Raw genomic sequence first — 20,201 nt, 5'->3', positions numbered from 1 at the left:
GAATTTTTATTATCTTTAAAAAAATAATTAATTTGACCAACTCGGAATCAAAAAAGGAGCAACCCAAACTGGCCTGCTCATAACTAAAACCATTAGGGACCGAAAACATGAGGAACCAGCTCCCTACAGTCCGGTTAAGGTCTCCTCCGCCCATGAACCGGATCTGGAAAACCGACCCTAACTGAACCAAACAAGGTCTTAGCGCACTGCATGAGTACTTTCACTTTCCATTTTGAATTTCATTTCGAGAGATTACAACTGGATTCTAAACAATTTTCAAACAAAGCACAATTTTCAAACAAAGCTTTACAACCAACACCCATTTGGTTAAATTTCATGGACATGCTAAAGAAAATAATAAAGACCAAGGACAAACTAAAGCAATGTTCTAGACAGGCACAGGACTGGTAAATTGAACAAAAATTGACCTAAAAAGTTTGGAAGTTTGCAGTTCAAAGGCAGCCAACTGCCACCAAAATTCTACATGTTAACAAGTGAACATCTTCCCTTTCTGTTTTTCCATTGGAAAAAACTTAGTACAAGCACTTGCAGCAGCCTTTCATGCACAGGTGGCAACAAGTTCTTCATAGCTACAAGAGGAGACAAATTCCACCTTCAAGATTTCGAATTAGCCTTGGCTTCTTTTAGACTCTACAAGTTACAATAGACATTAGAAAGCAAGTATCATGAAGATGTCATCTCTCAAGACGTGAATTGTAATGACATACCAGCCGTTTGAAAGATCTGCTATTTGGTGATTTCTTTTTTTCCTCCAAATCAGGCTTTGCACGATCCAATGCCTATAACACACAAATGTAAAGTCATATCAGCTTTTCCTATCATATATATATATATAAAAAAAAAAATCTATCTGAAGCATAGATTAGCTAAAGCCTTGCACTTTTCACTAAGAGCTAACAAGCACAAATAAGAAAAAAAAATTGAAAAAAAATTAGAAGATCATAGTCATCTGTAATCAGCAGCATCAAGCAAGTTTATTGTCCTAAAGTTGCTTCCCAATAAGCTGGCAAGCTATGCATAAAGTGCCAGGTCAGTATCATATTCTTTAACCAATAATTCTGCCACATACTACTTATTTGCGTGCCACATACTACTTATTTGCGTGCCTCATCCTACCCAACAATGAACCCAACTTGCAGACTTAATAATTTGATAGGTCAAACGAGGGTCTGATCCAATGAGTACAATTGTAAGCTACAGGATTGAGGTGTAGACCATAAAATCTCATGTCACCTTTATACTCAATGCATGCCAAGTTGAATTGTCTATTAAGCACATGCTCAAACTTGGATACCAAATGCGAAATAACATACATGGTCCAAAGTGGCAATATCTGTAGCTCCTAAAGTCTTTGGCAAACGAGTAAGCCTACTATTAAGTGTCACTGCTTGCATTAAATATTGCGTATGGGGTAATTCATCACCAACTAAATTTTATCTAGAGAACAACTTCACGATGTGGCACAGCAATGAGACTAAATTCTTGTCCTATAACTTTGACATCAATTGCCAATTGCCACAATTGATGTTTAAAGTGTGACAGAGCAAGTGCACTTTGTCATCACCTGTTCCCTTATCCAGGTCAAATACTTAAGCTGGGAAAGCTATCTTAGTGGGTATTTGTAGAAATTAGCCAATGTATTATGGCTCCCTGAACTCTGAAGTAACCAAATGAGATTACTTGGAAGTAATTTCAGGACCAACTCAACTATGCAAAGAAAGAGAATAATAGTAATATACCAAGTCTATAATAAGCATAAGCTTGAGAATACTCGGTGCTTGTGCGGTTCTTAAGGTAGTTTCTGAAATGGCCTACAATTAGAAAGTAAATTCACTGCGGCCATACACTTAAGTGGCACCATCTATATGGCTTTATCCTAGCTATGACCATATGATGATGGCCCACAACGGTTCCCGACTGAAGAAAACATTAAACAAATGGATTTGACCCTAGGACCCATATAGATGTTTCACTAGTCAACAATGTAATCACATATTAATAATGAATTATATCAAAGAGTCATAGTCTAAATGCACCTGGAATTGCAGAAAGTAATTACTCCACAAAAAGTGTATGAGAGTTATCAATGGAGGACCAAAAACCAAATATTACAAATTCCACATAATTCTAATAGTGTTAGCTTAATCTTGTTTGTTCAGAGGAATTTTCACAGAAGAATGCAAAACTTTTTGGCCATTTGGCCATTTTGGTTTCCTTTCATGAATGTAACTGCATGCACTTTTAACACCTTTTCCTTTTTTCTTTTTTAAATTATGAAGACATGAATGCGGGTTGACCCACTGGGCGAGCAGGACCCAATTCCTTCACCAACCAACAGGAAAATGGTCATGTAGGTTGCAAGTTCAAGTTTTAGGCTGTACAAGTTGGAATTACCTATAGGCATAAGACCCTTAGTGAACACCAATAAACAGACAAAAGGCCATTAAAAACACACTCTACAATGTCAGTGATCTACACGAGTGTTGCCTTTTTTTTCTTAATTTGGAAAACAGCATCAATATTGTTTTACTCCACCTTCCAAAACCCTACCATAGGCCCCCCTTAGTCTTGCTGTCAGTTTTAGTATAGCTGACAGAAACTAGCCTTATTATGAGGTTTGAATCTTACATAGCCTGCTAGCAACATGGTAACTAAAGATTCTTACATAGCCTACAAGCAACATGGCAATTAAAGATTGAATGCATAATAAAACTACCAAGAAAAATGCATTAAATTTCATTTTATATGAAAAATAGTTTGTCCTGTCAGATTCCTTTGGTTATCTTTCTTTGTTTTACCCCCCTCCTGTTGAGGCAGGCTACAATAAATACATCAAATTGAGAGAGCACAGAAATCATAGTACAGTACAAATGATAGGAGAAATGAACATTTTACCTGAATCAAAGACTCCACACGACGTCGCATGCGAGTGTGCATGAAACCTTCTGAGCACTATTGATAACAAAAGAATGAAATTGAGATCAAAAGAGTTCCAGTACATGAAAGTGACTCAAAGAATGAAAACATGAAGTATCCTAAAGAAGAAACTTGAATGCTTATATGGACCTCATATTACCCAGAAACCATTCCTACATGCACCCAATACTACAGAGTTTTGCAAAAGTAGTAATATAAATTTTCTTTTTAAAACTCCTACCTATTTAAGAATCTAAATCCTACATTAAATAAGAATACATAAAACCTACTAATTAAGAATCTACTAATTAGGAATATAAATAAACATAATTATAGTATTTCCATAACACTCCCCTTTAAAATGGAGCATGGAATTTCATCAATTCCAACACTAATCAACAAAAGGATATCAAACTCCATACCTTACTAGCTTATATACTTTTTGGAAGTCTAGTAACACTCTCCCTTCCCTTCCTAGTATATCCATCTAGTTGGAATCCTTACTAACGTCAGAGTAGCCCTTCCTCTGTCATACCTCTGATCAAGTCTTCAAAAAGCATTCCGTAAATAAAAGGGTGAGAACTGTAGCCTTAGTACCAATAAGCGGGTTGAGATCAAAAAAGAGAACAAAAAAAATTCTACAAACACCAAAGAAGCTGCAACTTGAAATGGGAATCCACTAGCTTCCTTGTCCGATGGATCGAGTCAAGCAAGTGAGACTATAGCAAAGAGGCAGGCTCGAAATCATCCAAGTTCGCCATGACTTAAAATCAGCACTATGAGTGCCTAAATCTTCCTAGCAATGACTTTTGACAGATTTTGGAGTTCAAAATGGGGATGGATTCATTGTATATACCATTCATCTTTATTCTAAAGAAAGCTTGTTGACAGCAGCACCTGTAATGCTTGGCTTCTTTAGCGTCTTATTTTGGCATATTCAAATAATGATTGCCTTCATTCATATAGGAAGTTGCCCTTGGAAATGAATATTTCTGTTAATCATTCTCTCCTCTTAATCTTCCTAGAGGCATACCATCAGAAAGCTTCCTTGACCAATTAGATATATCAAGAAAAGAATAGCAACTGCAATAGAAAGAGATTTTTTGCCTGAGACATAGACTAATCTTTAACTAAAGGAAAGGAGTCTCACTAACAAACGAGTTGCTTCCTAAGATGTTAAAGCGATAGAAATTCAATCAATGCCTTCAGGAAGCCTCTTCCTAGTTATCTTTCAAACATTGGATAAAGCGCATCATAAGCCTAAAAGAAAGAAAGCGAAGACTTCTTCATCCCTTGGTTATTAAAGATTGCTATTCTTTGCATCTCAAACAAAAATCTTTGGTCACATAGCCTAGAGGCTACCGCAAGAAGTCAACTTCGCCTATGACCTTAAGGAATAAAAAATGTTACCTGGAATTCATAGCAAGAACTTGACTTTGCTTGCTATTCTTTCCTAAATACGATTCATCATTAACTAGCTAACTCGATGGGATGTCAACAATGGGAATACCAAATGCAAGACCTGGACCTTGTTCATGCAGTGAAGTACCTCTTTCGCTTCAAGAGTTTTCATAATGACTATAAAGAATGAATCTCTCTCCTCGTGAAGGCTATTGGGATCGATCCCTTCAACTTGCATGGAAGGGAGCAAGAGAAAAGAGAAACTATAGTTGTTAGTAGGTTTTCAACCTCCTCGAGGTACGGAAGTCAAGCAACCAATAGCCTTTTTACCTACTATGCCTTTCATTAGGTGAGCAAAAAGCAAATAGCTTTGGCCTAGTCTTCCTTATTATTGACAACGTACAAAGGAAGCATCATCACTAAAAGACTGTCACTAAACCAAAGCAATTCTTTTTTACACTCAACCATGAAACAGAGTGCAACTTGAGTGAGCAATCAACACTAACCCCTTCTACTGTTGCCTATGAACAGTTGACATCGATCATTTTGCCCTACTTAACTTTCAGAAAAAAAAAAAAAAAAAAGAACAAAAAATTAGAACTAAAAATATAATTCGTTTTAACAACATTACAAATAACATTTGAAAGAAGTCGTGCCCTACCTATTCTACAAAGAAGAGATGCCAAATCGTCCTCCCCTTATCTTATTTATCAACCTTCCCTTGCTTCAGTACACAATGATTAATCTCTGGCTATTGCTTCAACTAGGTAGCCTTGCTAGGCCGATCCTAAGGTTTCTATTGCGAATTTGGACCTAGGAGTGTGACTGTGTGAATATCAAACTGGTAGGCTATATGTTGAACTTGGCTTAAAACTGGGATCCCTATCACCAAAATGGCTTTTGGTTTGGTTTGCCAATACTTATATGTCCTTTAATTTTCTTGTACACTACTGATGTGGAACTTATTCTCATAATGATATTCTACTCCCCCTCAAGTGGTAACTAGGACATTTAATTGACACTTGAAAACTAAAACTAAAATTTAATGGCAACACCGAGAAATTGAACTGAAATTGAAACCAGACCCTGACCTGCTCTGATACCATGTTGAGAATTATGGACCCAATAGTGTGAATATCAAACTAGTAGGCTACATGTTGAATTGGGCTCCCCATCACCAAAATGACTTAAGCCATTTTGGTTTGCTTTGTCAACACTTATATGCCCTTAATTTTCTTGTACACTGCTGATGTGGGACTTATTCCCATAAGTGATATTCCAAAAGTTTCAAATCCTAAAGCCTATGGTTCACAACTCGATTGCTAGTTCTACTAGTGAAAGTCTTCCTAGACTATAGCTGCTTAATTAAGAGAAAACATTGCCATAGGATCAGAAGGCCTACAGGTGATTCAAGTTCATATTTGTCTCCTCGCTACCTAATAGCAATATTCTCCTAACAAACAAAAGGAGCTCGACATGCAAATGTGAAAGCATAAACTAGCACTTATCTAATAAGAAAATGACTAACCACTGCTATGCGTTATCCTTCTTAGATAAAAGAAGGTAAAGAAAAGAACATTCGCCATATGAAAGCTTTAGTTTTGTCACAGGCAAAAGTCTAGTAGTGTATGTCCTAATTTTTCTTTATTAATTATGACCAACGAATCACTCGCTGCCCTAACCCTGTCAATACCATTAGCTCCTTTAAAGATAACTCCACTCGAATGGAAAAGTCAAAAGGAGAGAAGCCGAGAAAAGAGTAGTGGAGATTCCTCAAAGACTAGCAAGGGTTGCTCTAATAGTAGAAAGAGCATATAAGAGTACTCATGTGACTAGATAATTTCTGTAGCTACATATTTTGTAACAACATATGCAACCAACCTTTGTTCTGTCTTAATCTCCTATTAGGTCTATGCCCATTTTGTTTTAACATAAGATCACGTAATTCAAACAAACTATAATTTGTCATACCTAAACTATATTTTTGAATATTATCTAAGAAGAAATTCAAAATACCTCCCTCCTAATCCCTACCCTCTACTTAGTTTAAGTGCGCCCTCATAGACTGTTGTTAACACATATACTTCCATTGCTATGATAGACCATACTATCATTAACCAACAACCAAAGGTTTCATCAACGAATAACAATTGAATGATATTAAGATCCCTGATATACCAAGTAGAAGTTGAATCTAGATAAAATTATGTTGATTCTCTCTATTAGGCTTGACTTTACCTACAAAGTTCTAACAAACAAATCCTGACTTAGGGGATTTGAGTTTGTTTAACACATCACTTAACCACACTCTTTACCTATGGTAGACTTACTTTTTTATTTATTTTAATGAGTGTTTAGTTTACTGAAAACATTTAACTAACTCATTACTATGCTGATTCCTCTTTAGATAGGACGAAATGTAATTGAGTCTTGAAGTCTCTACTAATGGTATTAGTGGACTGACAAAGCAAGCTAGACAAGGGCTTTATCGAGGAAAAAGCAAGCATCTAACCATATCAATCAAGAAAACTAGCTTCGACCTCACGTAGACAAGGATGGAGCTGTCGAGTGAGGATTGGCCAAGGTAAGTTCATGATGTAGTTGGGTATAGATAAGCCAATTAAAAAAAGACACATAGAAGCTAGTTATAGAGTAGGCAAAGGACGACGAAGCTAGTGGGGTAAGGAAAAGAGGACAAATTGCATAATTTTATACTTGGAGTTAGGGGTTGGAGATTGACGATTTATTAAACATGCTTTGACAACTCGTAATGGAGTATGTAAACGAGTATAGATCACATGATTTTGTATTAACCCACTTTCAAGCTGTCCAATAAGGATTAGCGAAACATACTTTGATAGCTCCTGATGGAATACTAGTTTGACAAATTCTCATCGGTGTTAAACCATGTTTTAATAATCACAAAAAACAAGGGACTATTTGCTCTTTGGGGCGAGCCTTTCGTACTCAAATCAAAGTATAATTATTTAGCAATATCTAGTGGAGAAGGTTCCATATTCATGAAAAACCAAGTTTGAATCATCCTTCTCCACTAAGACTACCTTTATCACTAATAATAAGAAAGATTTAATGGTAATAAGATAGAGTTAAAGGCCTATAAATAGAAGCTTGTTTCAACTATATTTAGCAAACCACTTAAAAATCATAAGTATGGATAGCGCGAATAGGCTTCAAGAAATTAAGCAAGCAATTCAACATATAATGAAGGCCAAGCTTCGACATGAGCAAACACTGGCTACCTTCATGGAGCATACGCCTGCTTTTGATCCTAAGATGAGGAAGCCACATACTACAAATTTGAGACGGTATTTGCACTTTGAAATAACTAAGGAAGATCCTAGTCCAAGAACAACGAGCACTAATTGTGCAAGTCGTCATCCACAGGCATCGAGAGGACTAAAATAGTCCATTGACTCTTTTTAATTTTAAAAGGTTTAAATAAGTGGCTATAAACGCAAAGTAGTGTGTTTTAATTTATGGTGTTCTTTATCTTTTTTTAGTGGGAATCTACTCCGATGCTTACTAGATATAGACACTTATCCTAAATAAATTGCTATATTTTTTGTGTACTTTCATGTAGCACTAGTGAGTGATCTTCAATGCTTAGGTATTATAAGTAATTGTTCATAAGTGCTTCAAATTCGTGTGAAAGTTGAAAGGCATAAGGGTCCAGCTGGCTCTCCTCTCAAATTCATGTAAGTAGCAGCCCCTCCCCTCCTGTGACTGTCCTCTCTGGTTCTCCCTCCCTCGCCTCTATAATCTTGCATGCAGCCTCCTCTCTTCTTCTGCTGCTGCTGCTCTTCTTCAATTCCTTCTTCGACTTCTTATATTTTTCTTCTATGATTCTTCTTTTTTTGTGCTAGAGCAAATGAATGAAGCTTGCTTGAGAAAGGCAAGAACTAAATTTTCAATCAATTGTTGTTGGAGGAGACCCTTTTTTTTTTTTTTCCTCCTCGTGTAGGTGAGATATCTACTTTTGTTTCTTCTTTCAGTGTAATTTGCAGTTTCTTTTAATAAAATGATTAACTAAATTGAAAATTCTTCCATATTAGGAATTTATTTTCATTCAATTGTTGCTTGATTGTCCATTGTTGCTCGAATTTGCTTGGATGAATGGTTAATGGGCTTATGATTGGGGATAAGACCAGGCCTTAGCAATTTTTGGTTTGAACCAAAAAATCAAATCAAATTGAACCAATTGGTTCAATCAGTTTGGTTTTCTAGTTCAATTGGTTCGGTTTGATTTTAAATTTTAATAAATTTAGGTTTTTAGTTTAGTTTAGTTTTTAACCAAAAAATCATAAAACAAATATGTGTGTGTGTGTGTGTGTGTGTGTGTGTGGGGTTGGTGTTAAATCAGACCAATAGTTAACCATTTCCCCTATACACCATCTATTAGAAATTCCTAAATCTAAATTCCCATTTCCCATATGCTCACCTACCCCACCAATCTCAATCTCGCCCAAGTTCTGCTCACCCCAATCTTCTTCTTCTTCTTCTTCTTCTTCTTCTTCTTCCTCTCAACCTCACTCTCGATCTTGTGCTCTAAATCTCGTTCTCTGTCCCTCTGGCATCGCACCTTTGCACAACATCCTCGGCTATTGGCTCCTCAATTGTCAATTCTTCGTAGACAAGGACCCATTGCTCCTTTTCTTTACAATTTCGCATATTTGTGGCCAACGCCATGTATGCCTTCTTCCTGTCTGTTGTTGGGTTGTCGATGTATGGAGGCATGGATTCAAATACCCAGACACAAGAAAAGTGAAGTTTAGATCATAGATGCCCAGATCCATGGAGACCTAGACGTTGCAGATCCATCGAGTCCTGTACCTTTTTTCTTCATCTTTTCTTTCTTGATTATTATTTGCTTTGGTCTTTGGATGGATTTATTATTGTTGCTATGACTTTTTCTTGATGTATTGTTATTATGATTGTTGTTGCTATGGGTTTTTTGCTTTTTTTAAGAATTTTGTTTTGTAATTTTCCTTGAAATTTGTTATGGATTATTGCTTTAGATGTGCCCCAAAATTTTTTTCTTAATTTTTTATTTTCTAGCTTTTCTTCGAAAGAAATTCTTATTTTGATTTTGCATAGCTCAGACCAATAAACCGAATAGACCCAACTTTTTTTTTGTTTAGTTTGATTCGGTTCTGCCTCTATATTCGGTTTGGTTCGATTTCAATTCTTAGTGAAATTCGATTTTCATTTTTACCGATTGCACTCCCCTAAATGAAACATTGAGAACAGGGGAGGGGAAAAGAGAAATGGCATCATTTTTTTTTTCCTGAAAGCACAGATCACAATCTTTGGCTTCAGTACAAAATCGATGAACCGAATGTTCAGCTCAGTTTGAATCTGTTCCTCGATTATTTCGATTCAATTTTCACTTTTAAAAATTTTAGTAATCTGGTTTTATAATTTAGTTTAGTTTGAAACTGAACAGATTAAATGCACCTGGGCATTTATGGCTAAGCTCTCTAGGGCAAGCCTATGCTCGCCTGACACCCTGGTGCATCTGGATTAGCTTGGGTGAGCTTGAGTGAGATCGCTCACCTTAGTGGATCAGAGGCATTGTCCCCTTCCTCTATATCACCTTGTGCCTCAAAGGCACCTAAGGCACGCCTTAGATAACTTCCAGTACACTTAACTTACACCTTTGAACTTACACATTAATTTGAAGCACTTACAAACAAGTACTTACTATTATACATAAGCATTTACTACTACTAGTGATGCAATAAAACAATCTAATTAGGATACAAGTATATCTTCAATAAGCATCATAGTAGATCCCACTAAAAAAAAAAAAAAAAGACAAATAACAACATAAGTTAAAACACATTACTTTGCATCTATAGATACTTATTTAAACTTTTTAAAACTAGAAATAGTCTTTTAGTCTCCTTGGTGCTCGTGCATAACCACTTGCACAATTAGTGCTTAGCATTTTTGGATGAGGGCCCTACTTCATTCTTTCAAAGCATGAATACAATCCTGGATTTGTTGCATGTAATTTTCACCTACTTCAGAACAAGAGCATGTGGATGTTTACAAAAGCCGACCAGGGTTGCTCTTGCTAAAGCTTGGCATTCTCTACACGTTGAATTACTTGCTCAATTTCTTAAAAGTTTGTTTGCGTTATCCATATCTACTCAAAATGTCTAAGTGGCCTTTACCAAATACAAATTAAACAAACTTCTATTTATACACCTTAGAAGTCTTTAACTTACCGGTAATAAAGTTATTCTTATTTGAGTAAGATGGTTCAAACTTTGCTTTTCCTTGAATATGACACCCCATCTATTAGATTTTGTTGAATAATTATCTTTAATTTGAGTATAAAAGGCCCAACCTAAAGAGCGAATGGTCCTTTATATTTTACGGGTTTTGAAACATGACTTGACACTAATGAGAATTAATTAGACTAGTACCCTACCAAGAGCTATCAAAATACATTCAGCTTATTTTCACTCAACAGCTTGAAAGCAAGTCAGCACAAAATCACGGGATTTGACTCGTTTATGTACTCCACCACTAGCCATCAAAGCACACTCCGTCAATAGTCAATCTTCAGCTCCTAACCCCAAGTACAAAACCACGTGATTCGTCGTCTTGTGCCCCTTCAGCTTTGTCATCCTCTAGCTACTCTATAATTGGCTTCTACATATCTTTTTTTACTAGCTTATTTGCACCCAACTACATTATAAGTTCCCCTCAATTAATTCTCACTTGACAACTCCATCATTACCTACGTGAGACTGAAGCTAGCTCTCTTTAATGATCTAATTAGATGCTTGCTTTTTCCCCAGAAAAGACAAATAAAACCCCTTTCCAACTCGCTTTATCAGTCCACTAACACCAATTGCACCAAGTTATTATAGCATTAGCTATAGCAGTAACCAATACAATGACTTAGGTGTTAATCTTTATCTCAAGATACTTAAAGAATTACTTATATTTTGGCCTATTTACAAAAGAGTTAGAACATATTAATAAGTTAGGTAAATCCACCCAGTAAACTAAAAAAATCTTTAGAATAAATAAAAAGGTAAATCTACCATAGGTAGAGAATGTGGTTAAGTAATGTATTAAACAAACTCAAGTCTCTTAAGACAAGATTTATTTGTTAGAACATCCTAGGTAAAGCCAAGCCCAGTGAAAGGAATCGACATAAGTTTTGTTGGATTCAGCAATGACTCAGTGTATCCAGTGTTCCAATCCCATCCAAAAGATAGTCATTAACGAAACCTTTGGCTGTTGATTACTAATAGTAGAGAGGGTTTCATACCAATGGAAGCGTATATATTAATAGCGATTTATGATGAACTCAAGATTGATTAAAACCACAGTTAAACTAAGTACAGCGATAGGAGGCATTTTAAATTTCTTATTTGATAATATGCAAAAATATAGTTTATGTACGATAGATTACAGTGTGGCAAAATTATGATCATATTCTTTCATATCTATAGGAATATTCAATGAAGAGATTGATCATGATGAAGATAAGGAAAAAGCTTATTACAAAAAGTCTTCTCAAAGTATTCTTTATAAGCAAGTTATAACATTATTAAATTCTTCTAAAGAACAGATATTTAGTTTAGAAAATTATGAAAGATGTACTAAATTATTGTATGATTTAGCAACTCAAATAAAGGATATGGCTATAAATTTTGATAAAAAGAGTATTTACAAAGCGCATCCTACTTTGCTTAAGATATTGATTGAAAAAGGTCTAAAAACTACGAAGTCTTCCTTGAGGGAAAAGCATTTTGGCCTATTTGAGGATGATTTAGAACTAATTAATGATGTAGGTAACTTTCCATTGGAGGGAATCATTATTCATGTACTAGGATTAGTTGACTCTGTTCTTTTGTAGGACTAGGGTACGAGGAACATAATTGGAAAAAGACGAGTCACAGGTTTTGTATCAACCATCCAATCCAAATCCAAAACCATTGCCTATTGCTTTCACTTCTACTACTTCTTCTGATCTCCTTCAGAGTCGTCTAGCACACTTGAGTTTCCCCAAATCACAAAATATGATTCCAAGTCTTTCCAAACTATGTTGTTAAATTGGGAAACAAACTCATGCTTCTTTCCCAAAGCAAGTCAATAATAAGGCCAGATCTATGTTTGAAATTGTTCATTCAGATATATGGAGTCAACTAATGTTAGCTCTAATATAAGTTTTCATTATTTTGTTACTTTTATTGATGACTACTCTCATTGCACTTGGTTATAATGAAAAATAGATCTAATTTATTTTCTATCTTTCAAACCTTTTTTTGCTAAAATTTGTAACCAATTTGATACCTCAATTAAGAAATTGATCAATAATAATGCCAAAAAATATTTTTCAACTTCTTTCTCCTCATTCATGTCTTCCCAGAAAATTCTTCATCAGTCTTCTTACGCTCATACTTCTCAACAAAATGAAGTAGCTAAGCATAAATAGACGTCTAATTGAAACAACCCACACATTACTCCATAATAATATTCCCCTTTGTTTTTGGGGCAATGCTATTTTTATTGCCTATTATTTAATTAATTGAATGCCTTCTTTTGTCTTATAGCATAAGAGTCCTTATTCAATTCTTTTATCTATATCAAAATCCTTTTCCTCTTCCTCCACGAGTGTTTGGATGTACAAGCTTTGTTCATAATCTCACATCTGAGAAATACAAACTTAAACCAAAATCTACCAAAAAGGTTAATAAGTGTTATGGTCCAACTACAAATAGATACTTTATTTCAATAGATGTAACGTTTTTCGAAACATCTCCATATCTCATCAAATACACTTAAACACAATGCCATCTCCACAGCTTTTCCACTCCCATTCTTCCTCCTCCAAAGACCGTTCCTGCTCTACAAGTTTACTCCAAACGCCCTCACTCAAATCCTATGCCTGCTAACCAATTGATGTTTCTTCTCATGATACAGGTCCACAAACTACTCCCAATGACTCGTTGCCTGCTTCAATGTCATCTTCTGCACCGATTAAGCCTTTAACGTAGGATGCTACTCTTCCTACTGCTCTCTGGAAAGGTATTCGTTCCACTCATAATCCTTATCCTATTTATAATTTCTTCAATTATCATCGCTTGTCACCTTTATACCATGCTTTCATTTCCAATTTATCTACTGTTCCAATACCTAAGATAGTAGTTGAAGTAATGTCTCATTCCAATTGGCGCCAAGCTATGATTGAGGAAATCATTGCACTGCATAACTATGGTACCTGGGAGATAGTTCCATTACCACAAGGCAAAACTACAATTGAATGTCACTAGGACTAAATGAGAAGATTGATTGCCTCAAAGCCCGATTGGTTGCCAATGGTTATATCCAGGTATTCGCTTGCTTATCTATATGGCAATTGTTGGCCTTTTTATCAGTTGGACATAAAAAAATGCCTTCTTGCATGTCACCAGGCATATGTGGAGCAACCACCAGGGTTTGTTACTCAAGGGGAGACTAGATTAGTGTATTGCTTACGTCGATCTCTTTATGGTCTCAAGCATGGTTTTGTCAGTTCAATACTATTGTCCAACAATTTGGGATGCTTTGAAGTGAGGCAGATAATCTAGTATTCTATCAACATTCCTTTTAGGGCAAATGCATTTATTTGATAGTGTATGTTGATGACATTGTCATAACGGGGATATTGTGAACGTATTACTCAACTCAAACAGCATCTCACTAGTAACTTCCAGATTAAAGACTTGGGAAAACTGAAATATTTCCTAGGCACTACTTCACAGTTTAGTAATAGTATTGTCGTTTTGCAAAGGAAGTACGCATTGGATATACTGGAAGGAACTAGTATGCTAGGCTGCAAACAAGTTAACACTCCCATGAACCCAAATGTTAAACTTGTTCCTCGATAGGAGGAGCCTTTGAAAGATCTTGGTCAATATCGAAGGCTTGTTGGCAAGTTAAATTACCTCATGTTTACATAACTAGACATCAATTTTGTTGTAAGTGTGGTTAGCCGGTTCCTCCAAGATCCTTGTTATAGTCATTGAAATGCAGTAATTTCGTATTCTCAGGTCTCTGGGATAAGGTCAGTTGTATGAGGAGTCAAGGATGGGGAATATACACAGATTGTTGGATATTCTGATGCAGACTAGAAAAGATCCCTTTCAAACAAACAGTCTACTTTGGGGTATGCATTCTAATCTGAGGAATAATATCCTAAAAAGTAAGAAACAAGATGTAGTGGCTAGTAAAGTACAAAAACAGAGTATCAAGCCATGGCCTTGGCCACCTGTGAGCTTATATGGTTAAAGCAACTTCTTCAGGAGTTAAAATGTGAAGGTGATAAAGAAATGAAATTTATTTGCGACAACCAAACGGCATTACATATTGCTTCAATTTCTGTGTTTCATGAAAGGACGAAACACATAGAAATTAATTATAACTTAATTAGGCAAAAGATTGAGTCAGAATATATTGTTACTAGTTTTGTCAATTCAAATGATAAGTTAGCAGACATTCTCAATAAATCACTCTAGGGGTCTAGGATTAAATATATTTGTAACAAGCTACGTGAATACAACATGCATGCTCCAACTTAAGGGGAAGTGTTAGAATAGGAAAGTAAGGCCTTATTTGGTTCAAATGAACCACTTCCTGGGAACTTGCTTCCTAAGAAGTTATCTAGTTTAGGGTAAGCAACTTACTTCCTAGAAAATTGAGAAAAAATGGCATTTCACTTCCCAGAAAATGAACACTTACTCCCAACCAAATAAGTCAATATTTTGTATTTCCTGGGAACTTTAAGTTCCCTAGCTCACCTGCCCCCAACCAAACAAGGCCTACATATTGTGATTGTAATTAGGAGATTAAATCCCTAAAATAAAGCGATTCCTTGATTAGGACAATTGTATAGTTTCCAACACAGATTTTATTGAAGCTATATACCCCCACAAGATTAAGGGAATAATCAAGCTATTTTTTCCAATTTCTCCCTTTCTCCATAGAATAAGTAAGTCTTAAGACTAATCAAGGAATTAAAAGGAATTAGTTTAACCTCAATCTTTACTTTCACAAAATACCCAAAGTAACCATTCTTTAATTGACCAACACAAAATTTTTCACTAAGCAAACAGATGCAATGCTATTGCAAACATGCCCCGCCACTTGTTAGTAAACTAAGCACACTCCACTTATCTTCAATTATAATGATAGAAAGATTCACCATTAGGCAGGATTGTTTGAATTCTTTTTTATCTGTTTAAATACTCCTATTTGTTCAAATACTTTAAATGAAGCCTTAGCGAGAAAGATCATTATTTATAATGCTAATGAAAAAATAGAAAGATTTCATAGGATTCGATAAAGAGAATGTAAGTGGTGAGTGGGCAGAAGATAAATAGAGAGAGAAAGAAAAGACCAAAAAGAGCAAAAGGCACTAAATTGTTTATGTGCTAGAGTGAGAGTCGAGATCTTCCGTCCTTTTGAACACTTTGCTTTGTAAAGCATGAAAGACTTAGGATTTGACTACCCCAATGGAGATCGTCAAATAAGGTATAGAGCCTTTTCAATGATTCCTCTCCCATTGCAATACAAGGACTATCGAGAGACTGAGCGCCTCATCATAGTCAATCTCCTTCTGGATAATGATATCCACCTAGACCTTGAAAAGATCTTCTGCGTCTATTCGGGCTTGTTCAATGACTTCAACGAAGGGAAAATGTTGGAAATAAAGATAATAGAAATAGAAATTTGGTTGGCTTAAAAAATAAGAATAATTGAGAAAGATAAATATTCTTATGTTTAAAATAAGAAGAAGATACCATTTTTCATGTAATCATGGATCTAAGTTCATTCGCTCTATTTACTATACCAAGTGGTATACCGAAAGGAAAAAAAATGAAGCTGACTGTTAATGACTAGTTTGAACAACAGGAGCAATATGCATCATTCCTCCCATTCTATGGAGACTAGTCTCGACATCAAAGTGAATTAAATACCATTATCAACACTTGTTTGATTAGCCAACGGTTGAATATGCATCATCATGCCTAGCTAAGTAATTTCAATTTACATTAAGCCTGTATAAGCTGTGATCAGAGAACAATAGAGAAATATTACAAAGATTAGCCAAAAGGTCATCACTAAAAGCCTTTACTGCATGGGTACCTATGCAAACTACTTGGATGTCACACATTTTATAATGATTTAACAGTCCACTCAGAGCAGACATTCTGATGAAGAATACTGCACGAGAGAAAACCAACATGCAGAAAAGATTAACCAACTTTCAGATATTGCCAAGCACAAATTTAAGATTATTCAATTTCCTGATCAACGAAGCAATTCTACTTGTTCAAAACCATCAAATAATCCTAGCTCCTGATCATTAAAACTAGCCACAAGGTTAACAGCTTAACACTCAAATCTTTTTGACCAATGATCGTCACACTGCAACATAAAATGATTTAAAAATCAAAGAAACGAATTAAAAGTTGAGGGCTAGTGTTGCAAGACTAGCAACGAATTAACTCATTCATTTTATGACCAGCAATTTTAAGTCCTAGTGTAACAAGATAATCAAAACCCTTCTTTGTTACTTTCAAGCAGAAAAGGGGGCATAACAGTTTCTTAGTCATGATATTTTAACAAGGACTTTGTGAATGTTCATATTTTGAAGCTAGCATATGAAAATTTTTAAAAATTGAGGGATTGAAGTTATTTGAAAGAATATTACCTTAACATGATAATTAACATATGCATGAAATGTCGATAAATTCCATACTGTACGGTCCAACTTTTTGCCTTCTACATGGCGAGGAAAAATGACTGCACCATTTTTTGGATTAAAATTTGTCATGGTGAGGATGAAAATAAAGGAAAGAACTCTACTGGTTCTTCTGACATTACCAAAAGATACAAATCCTGCATTTGCAGAGAGTGCATAAGCAGGAGCTTCCTTCAATTCTTGAGGGGGAGTAGGAGACCACAAACAAGGAGGAGCATTATTAAGTGCAGCTGTACGCCTTGCTTCCACAAATTCCTGAATAAGAGCATAATTTCAAAATGTTAAAGGCAAGTAATTAACCAAGAATGGATTGACAAAAATATACCAGAAATCTATTTTAAGCAATTTTGATAAGAGTCTAATAAGAGAGTCTTAAACCAGAATCACAATACATATTGGCCCTCTGCAAATGCTTGGTATAAAATATTATTAGTTTTATCACTGGAGGAGACCATTTTTTTTAATCCCCACAAACAATATCAAAAGATTTACATGTACCTGAAGGAAGGAAGTTGCAAGCGAAGTATCTATAGAGTCCTTGAATCTCATCGGGTATACGACAGTAACCTTTTCTGCCTGCCATAAATGACTACAATTTCTTAGCTTAATTGCCATGCCTAGCTATTTAGAAAGAGGAGAAAAGACAATTGCCATATATGACATTTGCAGAGAGTAATTATTGCCTGCTGCAATAATTGCATGAAGGTCAAATTAAGTAGTGCAAGTTACAACATAAATCCATGGAATATAAATTATTGTTCAACTATCTTATACCTGTGGAACAAGGAAAAAAGACTCATTTGGCCGATGCACAAGGGCAAGAAGCTGATCCATATCAGGAGCAACAGTCCTTGTAGCAAGATGCTTTAGAACTAATCTTAAAGGGGCACCTAGAACTACTTCCCTAACAGATGCAATCTTTACCAAAAGAGAATGCCTGAACTCTGCACAGCATCCACAAAGACATCATGAAGCACATCAATTGACAAAACATACAAAAGACAAAAACTTAAATGCAATCCAAAATTATACATGAATCATCAAAAATTATATGCCACTACTATAGAACATATTAAATCCTGCACAATCAAAGGGATAATTCAATGGCTTCATAGTCAGTGCCTCAAGTATATCTATGTTCAACAAAAATGAGCACTCAAATTCTGAGAGTATTAACTTGCATTAAAATTGACAAGTAAGTTTAATGACATGGTTGAACATATGAAGCTTGTAAAGAAGCCTAAGAGCAATAGTCCTTAAAGGTCCCACCACCAAAAGCTAATCCCTTGAGTTAGATTTATGTTTGTTCTCGAACCAAAAACCAAATGTCCAACAAACAGACCCAACGTGTTTCTGGCATATACATGGCAAGCTCATAATGACCTTAGAAAAAGAACTCGTAGAACCTTCATCTGGAGGAAGTTTTGACAAATTGAGTTTCAAAGTGAGATTAAAGCCATCCCTTGGGGGATCAAGAATCTGCACAATCACACCATAAGAAGCCTTTATAGCTTCTATGGCTCCAAAAGGAAGTCCACCCAAGAAAACAGTCTCCGGAGGAGGGATGGGTAATGAGACAGATAATAGCAGGACATTTGGGTTCTTCATCGACACCTACAGATAAGGTTATACAAGTTTAGACGTAATCTACATATAATTCACATATGAAAGAAATATATGGAAAAGAAAGGTAAATAAACTTCGATTCAGTATCAAAGAAAAACCTGAACATGGTAGCGAACATCATCGAACTCAACCCAGTGGTAATCAAGCTCAACTGCCTTCTCGAGACTGAAAATCCAACAAAACAATGAATTGAATACGATTTCACATTCTCATTTGTTCCAGTTTCAAGATTTAAGATAGAAAGAGAAACAAAAATTACAAAGAAATATGAACCCGATTCAACAAAGTTTGAAGGACGCACTTCTGAACCCGATTCAACAAGGTTTGAAGGAGAAATCTGGAATGAGGCTGCAACAAAATCATCGAATTCAATTTGGTGGGTTCGTTTTCTGGGCTTCTCTTCTCTATGCTTCAAAATGCAAATGCAGCATATATATGGATCAAATTTGTCTCTGGTCTCTCTCACCTAAGTTTCAAATTCAAATTTTCTACAACAATTTGGAGAGAGAGCTAAAGATATGACGGTTTGTGGGAATTTTTTTTTTTTTGGGTAAAATTCCTCAGAGTCAAGAGTGTCGTGTTCAGGAGGAGATTTGAGATTCTTCTTTCTTTCACTTTCGATCCCCACCACCTATGCCCCTTATTTTTTTTCTTTTTGGACTTGTATAATCATGCATTCTCAAATCAGCCGATCAATCTGATTGGCTATGTTTGGGTGGAAGTGAGAAGGTAAGGTTAGACTTTTTAAAAATAAGGTAACGTAGAAAAATGTAAGGTGAGGCAAGTAAAATATAAGATTACAAAAATATTTTTATTATTTAAAGGGCATATATTTAAATATTAAAATTAATTATATTATTATAAAAATAACAGTAGTCAAAAATTTAAAAAAAAAAACATAAAGAGAGAATAGATAGAATTTATCATATGAATGGCAGATGAATTTAGGAAATGATTATCACTATAGTATAGCATTAAAGAAACTCTATTTATAGCATATAAATTATACCAAAGATATATAATATTAAATAGTCTATTAAATAAATTTACACAGAAGATAAATAGATTCATGAGAAATACAAATCATAAATAAATATAGATTTATAATACTCACTCTTGGATGTCCATTTTACAAAAAATATGTCTCATTAAAATCTTATTAGGAAAAAACATAGTGAAAAACATCCAGTGAAGTAAAAAGAATACAATATTCTTTGCGCCTAAAAATTTAAGTCTCCCTTATGAAGATTTACTTTTAAAATTTTAAGCCGACGCATTCCAATCTTATACACCATTTTCTCAAATATTATAATCGGTAAAGATTTGGTGAACAGATTTATTAGATTTTCACTTGAATGAATTTGTTGCACATTAATATCATTGTTCTTCTAAAGATCATGTGTGAAAAAAAACTTTGGTAAAATATATTTCGTTCTATCTCCCTTGA

General features: G+C 35.1%; 1 protein-coding gene across 5 annotated transcripts; it reads right to left on the bottom strand.

The window, feature by feature from the left end:
• Positions 1-305: 305 nt before the first annotated feature.
• On the bottom strand, positions 306-19,491 carry LOC110669113 (actin-related protein 2/3 complex subunit 2A). Of its 5 annotated transcripts, none has more exons than XM_021830609.2 (10): positions 19,014-19,486; positions 18,853-18,919; positions 18,535-18,742; positions 17,903-18,072; positions 17,627-17,704; positions 17,251-17,383; positions 17,078-17,169; positions 2,917-2,973; positions 729-800; positions 306-651 (listed from the first exon to the last, which is right to left on the bottom strand). In XM_021830609.2, the coding sequence occupies exons 1-10, from the start codon at positions 19,115-19,117 to the stop codon at positions 616-618; spliced, it is 1,017 nt and encodes a 338-aa protein (XP_021686301.2). In that variant the 5' UTR covers positions 19,118-19,486; the 3' UTR covers positions 306-615. The 5 variants fall into 5 exon arrangements, with proteins under 5 accessions (XP_021686301.2, XP_021686304.2, XP_021686302.2 ...); XM_021830612.2 differs by having other exon boundaries at positions 19,028-19,483; XM_021830610.2 differs by having other exon boundaries at positions 19,056-19,483.
• Between the last annotated feature and the right edge of the window lie 710 nt (positions 19,492-20,201).

Source organism: Hevea brasiliensis, chromosome 11 (assembly GCF_030052815.1).
Source record: "Hevea brasiliensis isolate MT/VB/25A 57/8 chromosome 11, ASM3005281v1, whole genome shotgun sequence".
Classification (NCBI taxonomy): domain Eukaryota; kingdom Viridiplantae; phylum Streptophyta; class Magnoliopsida; order Malpighiales; family Euphorbiaceae; genus Hevea; species Hevea brasiliensis.
This window is presented reverse-complemented; position numbering and strand designations above follow the sequence as displayed.